Source organism: Stomoxys calcitrans, chromosome 5 (genome assembly GCF_963082655.1).
Source record: "Stomoxys calcitrans chromosome 5, idStoCalc2.1, whole genome shotgun sequence".
NCBI classification, from domain to species: domain Eukaryota; kingdom Metazoa; phylum Arthropoda; class Insecta; order Diptera; family Muscidae; genus Stomoxys; species Stomoxys calcitrans.
Window position 1 is genome coordinate 11,675,854 of NC_081556.1, and position 19,259 is coordinate 11,695,112.

Here is a 19,259-nt window from a genome sequence, read left to right on the forward strand (position 1 = left end):
CAAGGATAATACTTTTCTTTGGAAAAGGGTACTTTAACTACGCTTTCCTCAAGGAAAGAGTACTAAAACTAACATTTTCCATAGAAAAGGGTATTAAACTACCCTTTCCTGTGGGAAAGGGCAGAAAAAACAACCTATCCTTTGAGAAACCGTACTAAAACTAGCCTTTCCTTTGAAAAAGGTTAAAAACACTAGCCTTTCCTTTGGGAAAGGATACTAGAACTACCCGTTCTCAACGGTAAGAGTACTAAAACTACCATTTTCCAAAGGACGAAGTATCTCCCCAAAAGGAAGGGTACTAAAAGTACCTTTTTTCCATAGAAAAAGAGTATTAAACTACCCTTTCCCAAAGTAAAGGGTCCTAAAACTATCGTTTCCGACAGGAAAGGGTGCTAACACTACCCTTTTCCGAAGGAAAGGCACTAAAACAACCATTTCTCAAAGGAAAGTATACTAAAACTACCCTTTCCCAAAGAAAGGGTATTAAAACTACACTTTCCCAATAGAAAGGTTACTAAAACAACCCTTTACCACCCACCCTATCCCAAAGGAAAGGTTACTAAAACATCTCTTTCCCATAGGCAAGGGTACTAAAACCACCCTTTCAGAAAGGAAAGGGTACTAAAACAACTCTCTCTCATAGGAAAGGGTACTAAAACCACCCTTTCAGAAAGGAAAGGGTACTAAAACCACCTTTTCCGAATGGAAAGGGTACTAAAAATACTCTTTTCCAAAGAAAAGGGTATTAAACTACCCTTTCCCAAAGGAAAGGGTGCTAATTCTAGGGTACGGAAAGGGTACTAAAATTACGATTTTCCAAAGGAAAGGGTACTAAAACCACCCTTTACCAAAAGAAGGCTACTAAAACTACGATTTCCCAAAGGAAAGGGTACGAAAACTATATTTTCCCACAGGAAAGGGTACTAAAACCATATTTTTCCAAAGGAAAGGGTACTAAAGCTACCCTTTCCCAAAGGAAAGGATACTAAAACTACCCTTTCCCAAAGAGAGGTTATTAAAACTACACTTTCCCAATAGAAAGGTTACAAAAACTATTCTTTTCCAAATAAAAGGGTATTAAAGGGTGCTAATTCTATCCTTTCCCAAAGGAAAGAGTACTAAAACTACCATTTTCCAAGGGAAAGTGTACTTAAACCACCCTTTACCAAAAAAAGGCTACTAAAGGTGCCCTTTTCCAAAGCAACGGGTACTAAAACTACGCTTTCGCAAAGGAAAGGGTACCAAAACTACCTTTTCCCACAGAAAAGGGTACTAAAACCATATTTTTCCAAGGGAAAGGTTGCTAAAGCTACCCTATCCCAAAGGAAAGTGTGCTAATACTACCTTTTCCCAAAAGAAAGGGTACTAAAACTCCCCTTTTCCAATGGAAAGGGTACAAAAACGACCCTTTCCCAAAAGAAAGGTTACTAAAACAACTCTATCCCATACGGAAGGGTACTAAAACCACCCTTTCCGAATGGAAAGGGTACTAAAAATACTATTTTCCAAAGAAAATGGTATTAAACTACCCTTTCCCAAAGGAAAGGGTGCTAATTCTACCCTTTCCCAAAGGAAAGAGTACTAAAACTACCATTTTCCAAGGGAAAGGGTACTAAAACCACCCTTTACCAAAAGAAGGCTACTAAAACTACGATTTCCCAAAGGAAAGGGTACGAAAACTATATTTTCCCACAGGAAAGGGTACTAAAACCATATTTTTCCAAAGGAAAGGGTACTAAAGCTACCCTATCCCAAAGGAAAGGATACTAAAACTACCCTTTCCCAAAGAGAGGTTATTAAAACTACACTTTCCCAATAGAAAGGTTACTAAAACTATTCTTTTCCAAAGAAAAGGGTATTAAAGGGTGCTATTTCTATCCTTTCTCAAAGGAAAGAGTACTAAAACTACCATTTTCCAAGGGAAAGTGTACTTAAACCACCCTTTACCAAAAAAAGGCTACTAAAGGTGCCCTTTTCCAAAGCAACGGGTACTAAAACTACGCTTTCGCAAAGGAAAGGGTACCAAAACTACCTTTTCCCACAGAAAAGGGTACTAAAACCATATTTTTCCAAGGGAAAGGTTGCTAAATCTACCCTATCCCAAAGGAAAGTGTGCTAATACTACCTTTTCCCAAAAGAAAGGGTACTAAAACTCCCCTTTTCCAATGGAAAGGGTACAAAAACGACCCTTTCCCAAAAGAAAGGTTACTAAAACAACTCTATCCCATACGGAAGGGTACTAAGACGACAAGTTCCCAAAGAAAAGGTTACTAAAACAACCCTTTCCCACAGGGAAGAGTACTAAAACCACCCTTTTCCAAAGTAAAGGGTACTAAAAATACTCTTTTCCGAAGAAAAGGGTATTAAACTACCCTTTCCCTAAGGAAAGGGTGCTAATTCTACCCTTTCCCAAAGGAAAGAGTACTAAAACCACAATTTTCCAAGGGAGAGGGTACTAAAACCACCCTTTACCAAAAAAGGCCGTTCCTTTCCCAAAGGAACGGGTACTAAAACTACCCTTTCGCAGAGGAACGGGTACTAAAACTACGCTTTCCCAAAGGAGAGGGTACCAAAACAACCTTTTCCCACAGGAAAGGGTACTAAAACCATATTTTTCCAAAGTAAAGGGTACTAAAGCTAGCCTATCCCAAAGGAAAGGGTACTAAAACTACCCTTACCCAAGGTAAAGTGTACTTAAACTACACGTTCCCAAAAGAAAGGGGACTAAAACTACGATTTTCGAAAGGAAAGGGTACTAAAGCAACCCTTTTCCACAGAAAAGGGCATTAAACTACCCTTTCCTACTACCCTTTCCAAAAGGAAAGGGCGTTAAACTACCCTTTCCAAAAGGAATGCGTGCTAATTCTACTATTTCCCAAAGGAAAGGTTACTAAAAATACCATTTTCTAAGGGAAAGGGTACTAAAGCTACCTTTTCCCAAAAGAACGGGTAGACTACTACTAGCATACTAAAACTACCCCATTCTTTTGGAAAGTGTACTAAAACCACCCTTTTCGAAAGGAAAGGGTACTAAAACTACCCTTCACAAAGGAAAGGGTAGTTTTAGTACCCTTTCCCAAAGGAAAGGGTAGTTTAAGTACCCTTTCCCAAAGGAAAGGGTAGTTTTAGTACCCTTTCCCAAAAGAAAGGGTAGTTTTAGCACCCTTTCCCAAAGGAACGGGTACTAATACTAGCCTTTTCCAAAGGAAAGGGTACTAAAATCACCCTTTCACAAAGGAAACGGTACTAAAACAACCCTTTCCCAAAGAAGATGTTACTAAAATTACCCTTCCCTAAGGAAAGGGTATTAAAACTACCCTTTCCCAAAGGAAAGAGTACAAAAACTACACTTGCCCTAAAGGAAAGGTTACTAAAGCTACTAAAACTACTCATTTCCAAAGGAAAGGGTACTAAAACTACCCTTGGCTTTGGCAAAAGGTACTATAACTAACCTTTCCTTTGGGAAAAGTTACAAAAACTTAAACTACACTTTCCTTTGGGAAAGTTTTTGAAAGACAGGGCGAATAACATCGTTAGAACAATATTTTCAAATGTTACAAAAAGAATGACACTTTTAGTATACCCCCATTCTATGGTGGTTGGTATAGAAAAATGTGAAGGTGTCTTTTCCCACATGGTTCATTTGGTGTCTAGGACCCCTATTCAAGCCTTTATTTGTATGCCAATACACCGTACACCTAAAAATCTATTTTTTGTAAAGGATTTCCCAAAAAAAATCGATTTCGATTTGTTTGGTTGCCCATGCTAAACCACTTAGATCCCATTACAAGCTCACTAATAACAATTCGGCTGCTGCTGCTACAAAATTGTTTCTGTGAAAACCTTGGTTGTTGTTGCTGTTATTTTTGTTTTCGTTTTCGGTCCTATTACATTTGGTATAATCAATATAATCCGATTTGCCTGAAAGCTTTGTAATGTAAGTATTATATTTTGTTTTCTCACATTACCAATTGAATTGGGGATTTGTGGGATTGTGACGACGACGACGTGGGCAGAAGAAGACCAGCAGTAGGAGCAGCAACTAACTACAAAAGCATATTATCACTGACATAAACTACTTGGTCGCATGTTAAGTGATGAAGCCAATTGGTGTTTATCGCCTTTCTGGCTTTTGTTTTTCTCTATTAACCATATGTACCCCCATCCACAGAGAGGTAATTTGCAAACAACATGGGTTTTCTTCGAACTATGTTGGAAAGGCATGTTAACAACTTATTGAGACTTTTAGTCAAAGGTATTAAACAATTTAGAATAGTTTCGGGGTTTTCATTTTTTACCCACATGCCTTCTTGAGGCCCCAATGAAATATGATATCGTGTTTTGGCGTCGTCTCTTTGGACATAAATAAGTATCAAGAACTCGCACTTACCTTCTCTAGACTTGTCATACAGCTTGGGTGAACTATTCTTTTTGGTGGTGGCAACTGGTCTCAGGGCATTGTTCAATGGCTAAACCGCAAAAAGGCAAATACAAAAGAAAATAAATTTATGAAACCCAAGAAAAAGAAACTTAAAGCAATATTTGTGCTAATTGTTTCGAGCCCTCAAACGAAAAAAAAAGGAAAAATGAAATGCTACACAAAAGTTCAAAAAGCTTATTAAACTTGTGAAGAGGGAATACTTACAACTCTATCCGAACGTTCACCACATGGTAAACGACCCACTGCCGCATCCGGACTATCTTCGGGTGGTGGGGGCTGGGGTACCCAATTGTAGGCCCTCTTTGATATGGGAACTCCAAAGCGATCATATTGTGAAGCTTGTTGTCTAAGGGAAACAAAAACAAAAACTAATTGAAAATGGGAAAAACGATAATAAATTGGAAATTTTTGAAATTTAAATACCCCTCACTATGAATCTAGATTTGAAAGTTAGTTTTTACCAAAGGTCTTGGGTATTCGAATTATTAATCTGTTTATATGGGAGTTGTATTGATGAATATTGCTACAATGATGAATATTGCTACATTTTTTTTTCGGTGTATGGAATACATTTTTCTTTTATTCATGTTAAATTAAATTATTAAATTAATTATTAAATTATTATTAATTAAATTAATTAATTAATTAATTAAATTAATTATTAAATTATTATTATTAAATAGAAAAAAAGTTATTACATTTTTTTTTGGTAGCGGCTTTCATCAGCCACCCTGTATCTGTTATTAGACCGTGTTTAAGCGATCTTCACTTAAACAATAATTGCTGTATTTTTTATAGTACTTTATAGTGAAGTGCAATGAAATTTGTTTGAAAGTGATATCTATCCAGGACAACAAAGTTCTGGATAAATTACTAGTGCAGGCTGATTTAGAACACCTATCGTAAGGATTGCCATTATATGTTTTTCACAAATAAGGGTGGTCACCCGTAAAAAGTCTCTATTGTGAATGGCTTAACAAAATTAAAACCAATTATTTATAAAATTAAGTGCACAAATCTTAATTAATTTTATTTGACTTCTATGGCCACAAGTGTTCTGCAAATTTTATTTATAAATTTTACAATAATTTTCACTTTTTTTCTCGGATTAAAAGTTCGCAAATGGCGTTACCACCCCATTTTTTGCGCTTCACAGCTTGTCTATCCAATACTAAAATAAAACACAGCTAATATGAGCCATAATTATAATCCAGCTGTTTGAAGTATCAATAGATTCTCTATTGTGAATTGTTTCTAGACAGCTGTGTGTGGTTTTGTGACTATTACAAGAACTCTTATAAAAGCGGACAAACACACATGCAAAGTTTGAAAACTAAAAATAATAACATATAAAAGCGTTTAATTCGCCCGGTCGAATCTTATATACCCTCCACCATGGATTGCATTTGCCAAGTTTGTTTGCCATTATCTCTTTATATGCATACAAAGATAACATGAATTGCTTAGCTATTGGAACTATGTAAATGCAATGCAAATTTGCCCATGAACATTACGGAACTGGGGCAAACTTCTCTCAAATCAATGAGTACTGTCCGATTCTATTTTAAGCTCAATGATAAGGGACCCCCTTTTTATAGCCGAGTCCGAACGGCGTACTGCAGAGCGACATCGCTTTGGTGAGAAGTTTTTACATGGCAAAGTATTTCACAAATGATGCCAGCATTAGGAGGGAATAACCACCGCTGAAAAATGTTCTGATGTTCCTGCCAGGATTCGAACCAAGGCGTTCAGCGTCATAGACGGACATGCTGACCTCTGTGCTACGGTGTCCTCGAACTACATGGACCTGAAACTATATGGCCCGATTTGGTCCATACTTGTTTTGGATGTTGGAGACCATAGTAGAAATCATTGTGGACAAGAATTGTGCCCTACAGGGGCTCAAAAAGTAAAATTAGGAGATTGGTTTTGTATGGGAGCTATATCACGTTATGGACCGATTCAGGCCAAAAATATGCAATACCTAATGTAGTCGGGTTTACGTGTCAGGATCGCTCGAGGATCATACCTGAACAAGGACTGCACCACCTTCGCAAATCCCTGGCTACAACAGTAAAATGTTCGGTTTTGCAGGGAATCACCGAATGAATTGAAAAAGATTACAAATTGAAAGAACTATTTCATTGATTTTTTACTTAAATAAATGCCACTGTCAGGTTTAAATGTTACTTTTCCATTCACAATAGATCAATTTCGATCAGTCGGTCACACGTTATTGTGATTTTTCTATGCCCAGATATAAAAAGTACGAAAATAAAACAATCCCATGGCAGCGGGATATATGTACTGGGTTTACCCCATTGGAGTCTTTCATCGGCAAGAGCTGCCGCCTCAGTATACAACACACTGCTACAACAACAACAAGAAAATAAAAATGGCGTTTGTCGGTGGTGGGCATTAGAGGGCATTTTTTGGAAAAAATTGGACGTTTACATCAAGCTTTAATAACAATCCAAACCGACGATGGCTCACAGAGCTACCAAACAAACTAGTCATAAACCGGCTCTAAACATTTATATAAGAAATGGTTTTAAAACAAGACAAAACCTCTTGGAAACATGAAATTATTTTAATCTCATCTCTTCTTTTTTCATTTATGATCACACTTTCAGTCAAAATTCAAAATTTTAAATTTTGTTCAAGGTACTTATGACAGGTTGGTGGCCGATAAAATTTTTGTTTTTGTTAAAATTTGTTTTTATTGTCTTACCTCAAGCTTTCATAACAATCCAAACAGACCACAGCATATTCACCATTCTCCAGCAGTAGGCCATCCTCAGATTTTCGAGTTTTCACAACAGGAAACTCATTGACCAGCAAGGCTCGAACACGTTTCCTATAGGTCGTTATGTTACACAAATGACATATATAATCGTGCCAGTTATATTTGCGATCCACCGGGTTCATAGAAGGATTTTGTGACTCATATCTGAAAGAGAGAAAAATTATATTATTAAAAAATTAATGCAAAAATAAAAGAGAAACTAAAAAGACACTTTAATGAAAAGGCAGAATTTCATTCAGTGTACAAAAAACTGCTAGAACAACAACAACAACATGGATTGCCCAAAAAACAACTTTATTTATGTTTTGATTTTTTTTATTGGAACTTTTTTATAAATTCTAATAATGGGCAAACAAACAATAGGGCCGAATTACCGCATACGTGATCGAGTGCGTTTTCTTATCGAATGAAATTTCATATCGTATTTAATGGATGCAACACCACTTGTATATATATTTTTATCCCAAAGTTTTTATAAATAATGATCGATCTATACATTCGCCTTCTTAAATTACAAAAATTCAATTTCAATAAAAAGATTAATAATTCACAATAGATAAATATTGAACTCGTTCACGATTGCGGTAATTCTTTCTCAGCTGTTTAGAACCAATTCACAATAGAGGATTTCGTAATGTTTCGAACAGCTGAGTTATATGCATGACTCATATTGCCGTTTGAGTAAATGTCGCTTGAACACAATGTTTGTGGCCCAGAAATCATATCGGGAGATCGGTTTATATTTTATTATGGGGCGAATTAGAGCATGGATGTTGGATTATGGGTGTTGGAAGTCACAAAAAAATACCACGTGGAAAATTTCAACCAAGTAGGGTAATAAATGAGAATTCTAGAAGATTAGAAATCAAATCGGGAGACCGGAGAGCTACATCAGGTTACAAGCCGATTTGGAGCATACTTTGCACGATTGTTGGAAGTCGTAACAGAACAATATGTGCAGGCCAAATCAGACAACAAATACGGCTTCCAGAAGCTCAAGATGTCAAATCGCCATATAGGTCTATATGGAAGCTATTATAGACCGATATGGACCGTACTTGGCACGGTTGTTGGATGTCTTAACTAATCACTTTGAGCAAAATTTCAATCAAATAGGACAAAAATTGAGTCTTTTAGGGACAAGGACTCAATACAAGACATGAACCAAGTTAGGGGCGTGGGAAATAATTAAGGATTTTGTATGTAGTATGGAATTCCTATCTTAGATTTACTGGCTTAGGTGTATGTCCACAGTGGCATGGGGCGGATTAATATCAACCTAACCTAACCTTAGGACTCAAGAAGTCGAATCGAAGACCCACTTCATATGAGAGCTATATCCATTCTGGTACGGGATGGCTATGAGCATCACACGGTTTGGAACTTTGAGCTCGGATTTGTGTGGTTCTCGTCGATATTACGGGAAGCTCAGCTGGGAGCTACCGGGCGCGTCCACAGGTTGGGTATAGTGGAATGCTAATTAGAAGCTACAATTGCAGACGCAGACAATCAGCTATATCGAGTGGTGAGTGTCAGTGAGAGGCCGGGCGGCAACGGATCTTGCTTAAATACTGAGTGCCTATGATACTCGATATGACAAGGGTTATTGGTGCCTTTAAATAACCAATGACCACAATTTTACCGCGGCGATCGCTCCCATGGACCGAAACGAGCTTACTAACCTAGGGAACTTGACGAGGACTGCTACCTATACAAACAAATGTGGCTACAACAACAACAAACTAAATCAACAAAAGGTAAATTGCTAATTGCAAATTTTGCCCATGAACATTCCACTAAGGAACAGGGGCAAACTTCTCACATATCAATGAGTGAAGTCCGATTCAAGTTTAAGCTAAATGATAAGGATCCTCCTTTTTATAGCCGAGTCCGAACGGCGTGCCGCAGGGCGACACCTCTTTGGAAAGAAGTTTTACATGGCATAGTACCTCACAAATGTTGCAAGCATTAGGAGGGGAAAACCTCTGCTGAGAATTCTTTCTGATGGTATCGCCAGGATTTGAACCCAGGCGTTCAGCGTCATAGGCGGACATGCTAACCTCTGCGCTACGGTGGCCTTCAAAAAATCAAAATCAACAAAAGGTATCTGTGGAAAATTTCGAGTGGCTAGCCTCAGGCTTACAGGCGGACAGCCATAGCTAGATCGACCCAGAATGTCGAGACGATGGAGAATGTACATACTTTATCGGTTAGCAGATCAATATTTCAAGGTTTTGCAAATGCAATGACTAGATAAGCATACCCCCATCCTAAGGTGGTGTGTATAAAAATAGAAGGAATTTGGCGTTCCTTTTGTATAGTGTATAGTGCTTGGAATTTTCTTTGTACCCGCATTTTAGAACACTGCGGAAGAATTTCGGAGTCACGGGGACTGTATGGGGACTATGGCAAGAATGGGTCAATATTAAACAATCCCATGGAAGCCGGTTATACGAACCGGATTGGCTTGATGGATTCCTTCATCGGCAAGGGGTACCGCCTCAGTGTTCAACACTCTGCTACAACAACTAATTTTGTCTAATTTTTCCCCTGACAAACAGAAATTCCAACCTGATTGTTAAAAAAAAACTTCAAAATGCCCATACATATATCATGGAGTTGGTTTATAGCTTCCATTTGAGGGAAAGACGTGGAATGATTTTGATAACTTATTGCACAAAGAGTTCCTACCTACTGAAAACTCAAAATTTCGACCAAATCAGTTGGTAAATGTGGCTAAAACCTTAAAAATACATAAAATTGGTAGTGATGTGAAATAAAAAGAAAAAAAAAATAATGCGTGGATGTACAATATGCTGCATTTTGTCGGAGATAATAAAATTCTACTGACATTTGTTAACATTCACAATAGGCAGATTTTAACTATTTAAATTATGTTCATGGGGCCTATCCACTTTATGTTTAGTCAAGTGACTCAGCCTTATATTAGGATAAATAGTTTAGCCTATCCCATTTTATTTTATACATACACCTAAGCCAGTAACCAGATTATTGTGCGCTCTGACTAATAAAATATAACATTGCAAAGTCTGTATTCTGTGACCTTAATACATTCCTTGTTATTTTCCATTCTATGCCATTGAGCAAGGTACTTAAAGTCGGACGTAGTGCGAGACAGATGGTAGGCTACACGATGACGAGAAAGTTTTAAGAGACGGTTGAGCACTTTTTGTGTCACTGGCAAAGGGTAATAGGTGAAAACCTCTTTTCGTGTCCGAATTCTCTTTAGGTATTTAGTTTTCTTGGCACTCTGGAGCTTGTACATAGGTAAGGTTTGGTTGAAAAGAGGGTGCGGACGGATATTTATACGCCACATGCCACTATGGGCATATACCTTAACCAGTATTCGGCTTGTTTTGGCCTCTTAATACTATAAAGTAACCTAAAAAAAGGAAAATCTAAGTTAGAAATTCCGTGCTACTTACAAAATCCTTAATTTTTTTCCATAACACACCCAAAAGTTGGTTCATGTCTGAGACATAGGAAATTCTCCAACGTCGCATCATCTTCCCCACATGCCCTACACATGCTATCACTTGCAGCGCCCAATTTTGGAAAAGTGAGCTTGTAGTCCTATATGTCCCGTTGACATCAGAAACTCTCCAATGTCTTGCAATCTTACTTTAATGCCCTGTACACATTATCCCTACTTACCCGCATATACAGCATTAGTTTGTTCCCACTCCTCTGCTTGCCGTTGATACCAAAAACCATATCGAACTTGTTGCTACTTTTACTCAGTATTTGTCTTGTTAGAATCCGGGTCTTCCCACAGAAATTTTGTTCGTTCGTCGCCCTCATTCTTAACACATACTATATCTCCTTGAAAGGTATTTACCAAGTTCATTGATAGCAATCCTTTGGCCTTTACAGTCAAATCGTCTGCCCTTTGGGTTAAGGAGAAGGTGTTAAGCTCATCCTTATACCCCAAGACAGTCTGTAAGTTCACCTTCCTGTTTGTTATTGCCCTAGTGGCCAACTAACTTTCCTTAAAATAATCACATACTGTGAACTCCCAAATATTTGCCTGCAGGACTGCATTATGGTCTGGAAGCCAGAGCAGAACTCAATCTCTGCGCCTTTAATGCTGACGTCCATTGCATTTGGCTATTGCACGAAGTCCAAGATGGTGCTGTATAAACTTATTTATAGGACCAGAGTAGATGGAGCTAGTGATCCCGAGAATCTTATTTGAATGGACAACATTTCTTTATAAGTTGAGGTTAAGAAATTGTTAGCTATCTGCCTTTGAAGACACAAGTATCAAAACATTAGCAGAAGTGCTTCAGAATTAGCAGTGCTATTGTGAATTAAATATATACGTGTTAACGGCCCACAATTTCATAACTTCATAATTGCAGAATTTGTATATAGATCATAAACGTTCTGCATATGCATGAGTGTAAGTCAGTTTTCTAAGCAATGTCTCTTCATACCACTATCGTTTCCTCTATTCTTGACATGAGTAAGTATAAACGATACTACAGGGATATCCCAATACTTACTTTCTCCATTGTTTCAGCAATGAATGGTAGCAAAATGTACAAACATATGCCGAATAGTCAGGCCTCAATTGCTCAGCATTGGGCAAGGAATTGTGTTTCAATAGAAATGGAAAATATGGTCTGGAACCCTGGAAGAAGTAAAAAAAAACTTTAGAAGGAACTCAGTTAAAAGTAAAAAACAATCAAATACCTCTTTGCTGGCATACAAAACCCTGGCCAATGTTAAATCCGAATGTAAGCCACATAAAAAGCAATATATGGAGGTGGTAGCCGGTGTCGAGGACATCGAAGGTGTAGATGGCGGGGTATTAATACTCAAACCACCGTGTCTAGAGCCATTCGGTGAGGTGGCAGTTATAACAGGAGAAGGAATGTTGTATCTGTAATAAGAAAAGCAAATATTTTAAGATTAAATGTGTTTTTTAAGTGTCATTAAGTAAAGCAGGTCGAGTTCTAAAATCTCAAAAAGTGGATAGGCTCATGAATATCAAAAACTGTTGTTGTTGTTGTTGTTGTTGTTGTAGCAGTTTATTGTGTACTATCTTTCGTCTGCTTGATTCTGTTGAGTGTCAAGACCCAGGAACTCCGCGACTAAGATGGGGTGCGTCCACAGGGATCTGGGTCTGAGTCGAGTGGGTCTGGCCGGGCAGTTAAACAGGTGACGTGTATCGTGCGGTCCCTGGTTACAGTCGGGACATGCATCTTGCACGTCGGCATCAATCCTAGCTCTGTGGGAATTGAGGCGGCTGCATCTGCCGGAACGTAATTGAGCCAGAATCACTCTGGTTTGCCGGGGGAGGTCGATTTCTTCGGGTGCAATGGGTGGCGGTCGTACTCCAAGGACTACATTCACCCGGTGGCCAGTTAACGCGTCTGCTACCGTGTCTGCATGAATGTTGTTCAGACCCGCTTGATATGCCGCTTGATCTAGAGGTTCTCTCTTGTAGCGCTGGACCTCACGCTCTAGATCATGTAGATCTACCTTAAGGCTTCTGGGCGGTGGGTATCTATCCACAAGATGATGATTTGGATGATTTCTGCGATAACAGCCCAAAAGGTATTGCTTAGACAGCATGTAGTTATGTCTTCGCACTGGTAGGATCTTTGTCTCCTGGTGGAGGTGGTCCACATGAGAACTAAGGAGGCAGCCCGTCGCAGTTCGGAGGGCGGCATTCTGACAGATCTGAATATTATTCCACTGCGTGTCACAAAGCTGACGTGACACAGTGGGCCAAATGGCAAAAAAATTGGAAATAAGTCTACAACTTTTTATCTGTTGATTTTAGCCATACAAAATGTTCTAGACATTTGTAGAGGAGGACATAGGCTTTCAGAAAAGTGCTGTTGTTGGTCCATATCTTTAATACAGGGTGAGCTACAGGGTGTCAAAGTTGACCACTTTTGACTTCTCCAAGCTTCTGGGGGCCATAACTTTTGATCTACTCAACCGATTTACATGATTTAGGACTCTAGAGAAAGAGCTTGACAAGATCTAAAAAACTTATGCATAAAGTACCATGCCATCGTGTACTGTTAAGGAGTTATGAATTGTTTAATTTTAAAATATGAAAATTTGGCCTTGGTTTTTTTCAGTGTTTTTTAAATAACTCCGTCAATTTTAAAGCTATAAACTTCATACTTCACACAAATTATGCCAGCATATGTGTGCATAAAATACAAAAGGAATCACGTGAATATCTTTGGCGGTTTAAAAATGGCATCGTTTTCAATATGAAAAATATTTTTTTTGTCAAAAAATTGCAAAATTTTTCAAAAAAGATACTCCCATTTCCTTTAAGTTTTCGCAAACTTTGGCCGTCAAAGCATTATCATTTCTTTCCATTTTCACAAAGTCGAGGTATTAAGAAAAGTTTTAAGTGCTAATTTGGCTAATTTCGATATCAAACAACACCGTTATCTTAAGACCAAAATGGCCAATTTTTTTACTAAACTTCAAAAGTTTCTCACTGGAAAAAAAGTTCCACGGGGATTTTTTCGCTTTTTTTGAACTTAAATGAAAGCTTAAAATGTTCCCAACATTTTAAGGTATGTCTCGCCATATCCTAGCCATAAATGAGATCGTAGCGATCAAAATACTGAAAAAAGTCAATTTTCAAGTAGTGCTATATTCATTGCTAAAAAACAAGTATTACGTCACATTTTATTGCAAAGATGTTAAATAAACTTTTATTTGGTAACACTTCTTCTACAAAACACAAAAAGAATCATGGAAATATCTCTATTCTATTCCATTTTATGGAACCGGCAATAAAAAAGTCAATTTTTCAAAAAAGTCGAATTTCCCAAATTTTGTTTTTGTTGTCCTAATTGCACATGACACACTATAGCCATATTTACGCAACATACCTTATCGTAAAGGAAATTTTCATACCTTTCCAACAATGTATAAAACATTTCTCAACTCGGATTCTATCTACTCTAAAATTCATTTACACTTCATTAAACTCTATATAAAAATGTCTATTTGTGAAATGGAACCTTATATGGGGCCTACACTAAAACATTGATAGATTTGCCCAGGGTTTACAATACAAATGTGTTAGAATAAAAAAAGGTCTCCTGCCAAAGTTTAAAAAAATTGGAATAAAAATATGTGTTTTAGAGCGAAAACACTTCGCATCGGCGTGCGTTTATATGTATATTAGCTACTCCCAAAATAAAAAAGCATTTTAGTTTTGTATTATTTGATTTTATTCTCTACCAAATAATCTAAGGTATCAAAATTTAAAAGCTCTTTAATTTGAATGGCATCGGGATCGTCCTTATCTATATCGTCACATATTTTTGGTAGCCATTTAGTTCTGATGCTGTATAGTACCGGATCAGACGATAACAATAAATATTGAAGTAAATCATAATTTTGGTTAAATTTGGTGCTCTTTCGGGTATTGAAAAGCCGGAACTGTTTAACATCTCTATTACGGGATTCCTGAGCTTCTTCTGTAAGTTCTCCTAACGGAAGTATGTTGTATTCCACAATTTCCTTGCCATGATGTAAGACTTTATGTACTGTCGGTGTTAAAGCTTTCCACGAATATAAATCAGATAAAATGTTTTTTGTGTCATTACTATAAGCTTCAAATTTGGTTGAATTTATCATCTTTTTGCTATTGATTACAGCCAAAATCACTTTGAATCGTCTTAGCAAGTGTTCATCAAGACCGGTTATTTTAGATGTCGATACGGGGTCCTCAAAAAACCGCCTTGCCGAGTTGCCATCATTTGTGCTTCCGTATCCGTAAAGAGGTTTATCTATTATAAGTCCCTTTTGTTTAAACTCCAACTGGATTCGATTCTTCTCTTCCTGCCTCATTTTGTGAAGATCTTGGTTGTTTCTAGCAGAGACATCGCGGTTTCCAGGGCTAGTCCGATATTTAAGGTCATACGATAAATGCAAACAATACTCCATGAATCGAATTCTACAGTGCAGGGGCGAAATACCGAAATTGAGCGCATTTTCGTTTACTAAATTTTCATCAGACTTGTCCTCGAATTGCCCATTCTTCTTGCCACAAATATTGCATCTCCAATTGGACATAACGCCAGTTAATGCGTTTGCCACCTTTCCATCGATCATAGTGAGTTGTAGTTGAAACGAAACTTTTATATTTCTTCCCAATTGGTTTATAACAATCATGGGTAATGCAGCAATTTCTTCCTTTATTTCGTTCACCAAAGATCGTGTTGTGTTCCGGTCTTCCTTTGTATACTCAAACCGAATTGGGCGACATAAATATTTTGACCCAGGTGTTCTATTTATCCATATATCTTGAAATGCATTTTCTTTCGATGATGAACATTGGTCCTTGTACAATCTCATTCTCAATGGTACTAATGATGCCATGAAAATTGATGCGAAGTTGGTATCTATTTCTGTTTGTTGCTTATATTCGGAAAATCCAGATGATCCATCACAACCCCATTTGCTGATCAAAACCACTTCGGAATTATTACATGTGTTCAACTGTTCTTCAGTAAAATTAGAAATAATTCTAACAGCTGTATTTTCAACAAGATCAGCAAGTTTCACTCTTGCTTTTAATTCGTCCACGTATATATTTGATGGCACCATTTTCGTCCTGGTGTTGTACAATTTATGTTTTGAGGGTAAACAACCCCATCCTTTTTCACGAAGAGCCTTCCTCATTGTTGAGTATTTGTTTCTTGAGAGGCCTAGGTTCAAAATCAGGGCCAGTGCATCTTCCTCCGTGAATTCTGTAGTCGATTTTGGAGTTGGAATACTTTCTACCATTCTCTTTACCCTTTTCGGAGATGCTAATGGTAAAACATCGACAATTCGTCCAACATTTTTTGGTTGTGTTTTTAACAATGCTGTTTTGAACGTATCTTTTATTAAATTTGGCGGATGTGCCGCCAATAGTTCCTCTTGTTTTTTCTTTTTGGTTTTCTCCGTAACTTCGTCGTATGCTTTGCTAGGCCGGCCGGGAATCAGCGGTTTAATTTCAATAAGTAGATCCGATTTCAGCCACTTCTCATACATTTTGAAAAACTTGATTTTTGCGAATGAACATTCTGGCAACCTTCTCTCAAATGATTTGTAGAATTTTTCAAGTTTGTCTAAAGCGTCTTTATTTAGCCTTATTCCATATATGTGGTCCAAAGTGTAAACAAGTTCCTTAAATGACTCCGTGTATGATTTGGAATCATTTTTGATGTCCCATACAATTTTCGAAAGAGTGGAATACTTCAGTATGACTTCCATAACTTATAAATGTCCTTTACGCCTCTACAAAATATAATGAAGAAAATTTGGATTTTGTTCAAATATTTATGCAATATATTCACAATTAATGACCCATTTCAGGTATCAGACGCAATCGTAAAAAGGGGTCCAAAGTGCCTCTTTTTACTTACTCTTCTATAATTATTTACCTGGACTCGAATTTGGTTAAAAAAAATGACAATGAATTTTTTATGGGTAGGTTTTTTCACATTCATTGATACGGTGGATTTCCTGGGAATTCGACATAGCGAAACAGGTAACATTTGTCTGCATCAAATCTTAACACAAATATATATATATATGCAGGTATATTTCTAGGTTACTTTTTATTCAAAAATCATCAGCTTACATTAAAAATAGATGTAGGTACTATACAAACGCACGCCGATGCGAAGTGTTTTCGCTCTAAAACACATATTTTTATTCCAATTTTTTTAAACTTTGGCAGGAGACCTTTTTTTATTCTAACACATTTGTATTGTAAACCCTGGGCAAATCTATCAATGTTTTAGTGTAGGCCCCATATAAGGTTCCATTTCACAAATAGACATTTTTATATAGAGTTTAATGAAGTGTAAATGAATTTTAGAGTAGATAGAATCCGAGTTGAGAAATGTTTTATACATTGTTGGAAAGGTATGAAAATTTCCTTTACGATAAGGTATGTTGCGTAAATATGGCTATAGTGTGTCATGTGCAATTAGGACAACAAAAACAAAATTTGGGAAATTCGACTTTTTTGAAAAATTGACTTTTTTATTGCCGGTTCCATAAAATGGAATAGAATAGAGATATTTCCATGATTCTTTTTGTGTTTTGTAGAAGAAGTGTTACCAAATAAAAGTTTATTTAACATCTTTGCAATAAAATGTGACGTAATACTTGTTTTTTAGCAATGAATATAGCACTACTTGAAAATTGACTTTTTTCAGTATTTTGATCGCTACGATCTCATTTATGGCTAGGATATGGCGAGACATACCTTAAAATGTTGGGAACATTTTAAGCTTTCATTTAAGTTCAAAAAAAGCGAAAAAATCCCCGTGGAACTTTTTTTCCAGTGAGAAACTTTTGAAGTTTAGTAAAAAAATTGGCCATTTTGGTCTTAAGATAACGGTGTTGTTTGATATCGAAATTAGCCAAATTAGCACTTAAAACTTTTCTTAATACCTCGACTTTGTGAAAATGGAAAGAAATGATAATGCTTTGACGGCCAAAGTTTGCGAAAACTTAAAGGAAATGGGAGTATCTTTTTTGAAAAATTTTGCAATTTTTTGACAAAAAAAATATTTTTCATATTGAAAACGATGCCATTTTTAAACCGCCAAAGATATTCACGTGATTCCTTTTGTATTTTATGCACACATATGCTGGCATAATTTGTGTGAAGTATGAAGTTTATAGCTTTAAAATTGACGGAGTTATTTAAAAAACACTGAAAAAAACCAAGGCCAAATTTTCATATTTTAAAATTAAACAATTCATAACTCCTTAACAGTACACGATGGCATGGTACTTTATGCATAAGTTTTTTAGATCTTGTCAAGCTCTTTCTCTAGAGTCCTAAATCATGTAAATCGGTTGAGTAGATCAAAAGTTATGGCCCCCAGAAGCTTGGAGAAGTCAAAAGTGGTCAACTTTGACACCCTGTAGCTCACCCTGTATTAAAGATATGGACCAACAACAGCACTTTTCTGAAAGCCTATGTCCTCCTCTACAAATGTCTAGAACATTTTGTATGGCTAAAATCAACAGATAAAAAGTTGTAGACTTATTTCCAATTTTTTTGCCATTTGGCCCACTGTGCGTGACCACACTGGCGCTGCATAACTTACCACAGACCGGCCAATTGCTTTGTACGTGGTCAACAAGGTTTCTTTGTCTGCACCCCAAGTGCTGCCGGCGAGTGACTTGAGGACCTTGTTTCTACTTTTGACTTTATTGCAGATTGCTGTGGCATGTGGGGAGAAGGTGTAGGAGCTGTCAAATGTGACGCCAAGTATTTTGGGACACTTGATGGTCGGAATCAATTCTCCATCGACCATCACAGTCAGCTCAGAATTCACCTCACGCGTATTTGTAGTGAACAGTGTGGCTGAAGATTTGGTGGCGGATATCTTCAGATTTCTTGCAGCGAAATATGAGGCAAGCTCGTTGAGGTAGACGTTCAGCCTATCGCAGATGTCATCAATGGGTGGGGGGCCTGATGCCAAGATCGTACAGTCGTCCGCATATGATACGATCTCTATGCCGTCTGGAGGAGGTGGGATGGAGGAAAGGTAGAGGTTAAACAGAGCCGGAGATATCACCCCGCCTTGGGGAACTCCCTGTTTCACTCTACGGTGTTTTGACTTCTTATCCCTAAATTCCACAAATGACTGGCGGCCACACAGATAATTCGCGACCCAACGTTTAAGGCCTGGCTGGAGGGACGTGTTGGCGATGTCCTCAAATAATTTGGCATGGCTGACCGTGTCGAATGCCTTCGATAGGTCCAATGCCACGAGGACCGTCCTATCACATGGCCTGGGTTGATTGAAGCCACGGCAAATGTGTGTGGTGATGGCATGCAAAGCTGTTGTTGTGCTGTGCAGTCTCCGAAATCCGTGTTGATGCTCGGCGAATGGAAATTCTCCTACGAGGCTCGGGAGGAGTAATGCCTCAAGCGTCTTAGCCACTGGTGAGAGAAGGGAGATCGGTCTGTACGACTCCCCCAAACTC

The 19,259-nt window shown here is 37.7% G+C and overlaps 1 protein-coding gene across 5 annotated transcripts in view; it reads right to left on the bottom strand.

The window, feature by feature from the left end:
- LOC106082548 (uncharacterized) overlaps positions 1-19,259 on the bottom strand; it is a 161,146-nt gene that overhangs the window by 75,380 nt on the left and 66,507 nt on the right. For all 5 annotated transcript variants that reach the window (XM_059369378.1, XM_013245118.2, XM_013245120.2 and 2 more), the window contains 5 exons: positions 11,964-12,153; positions 11,774-11,901; positions 7,173-7,391; positions 4,646-4,787; positions 4,391-4,469 (listed from right to left, as the gene is read on the bottom strand). In XM_059369378.1, coding sequence (XP_059225361.1) covers positions 4,391-4,469; positions 4,646-4,787; positions 7,173-7,391; positions 11,774-11,901; positions 11,964-12,153 — 758 coding nt within the window. The remainder of the gene's footprint in view (positions 1-4,390; positions 4,470-4,645; positions 4,788-7,172; positions 7,392-11,773; positions 11,902-11,963; positions 12,154-19,259) is intronic.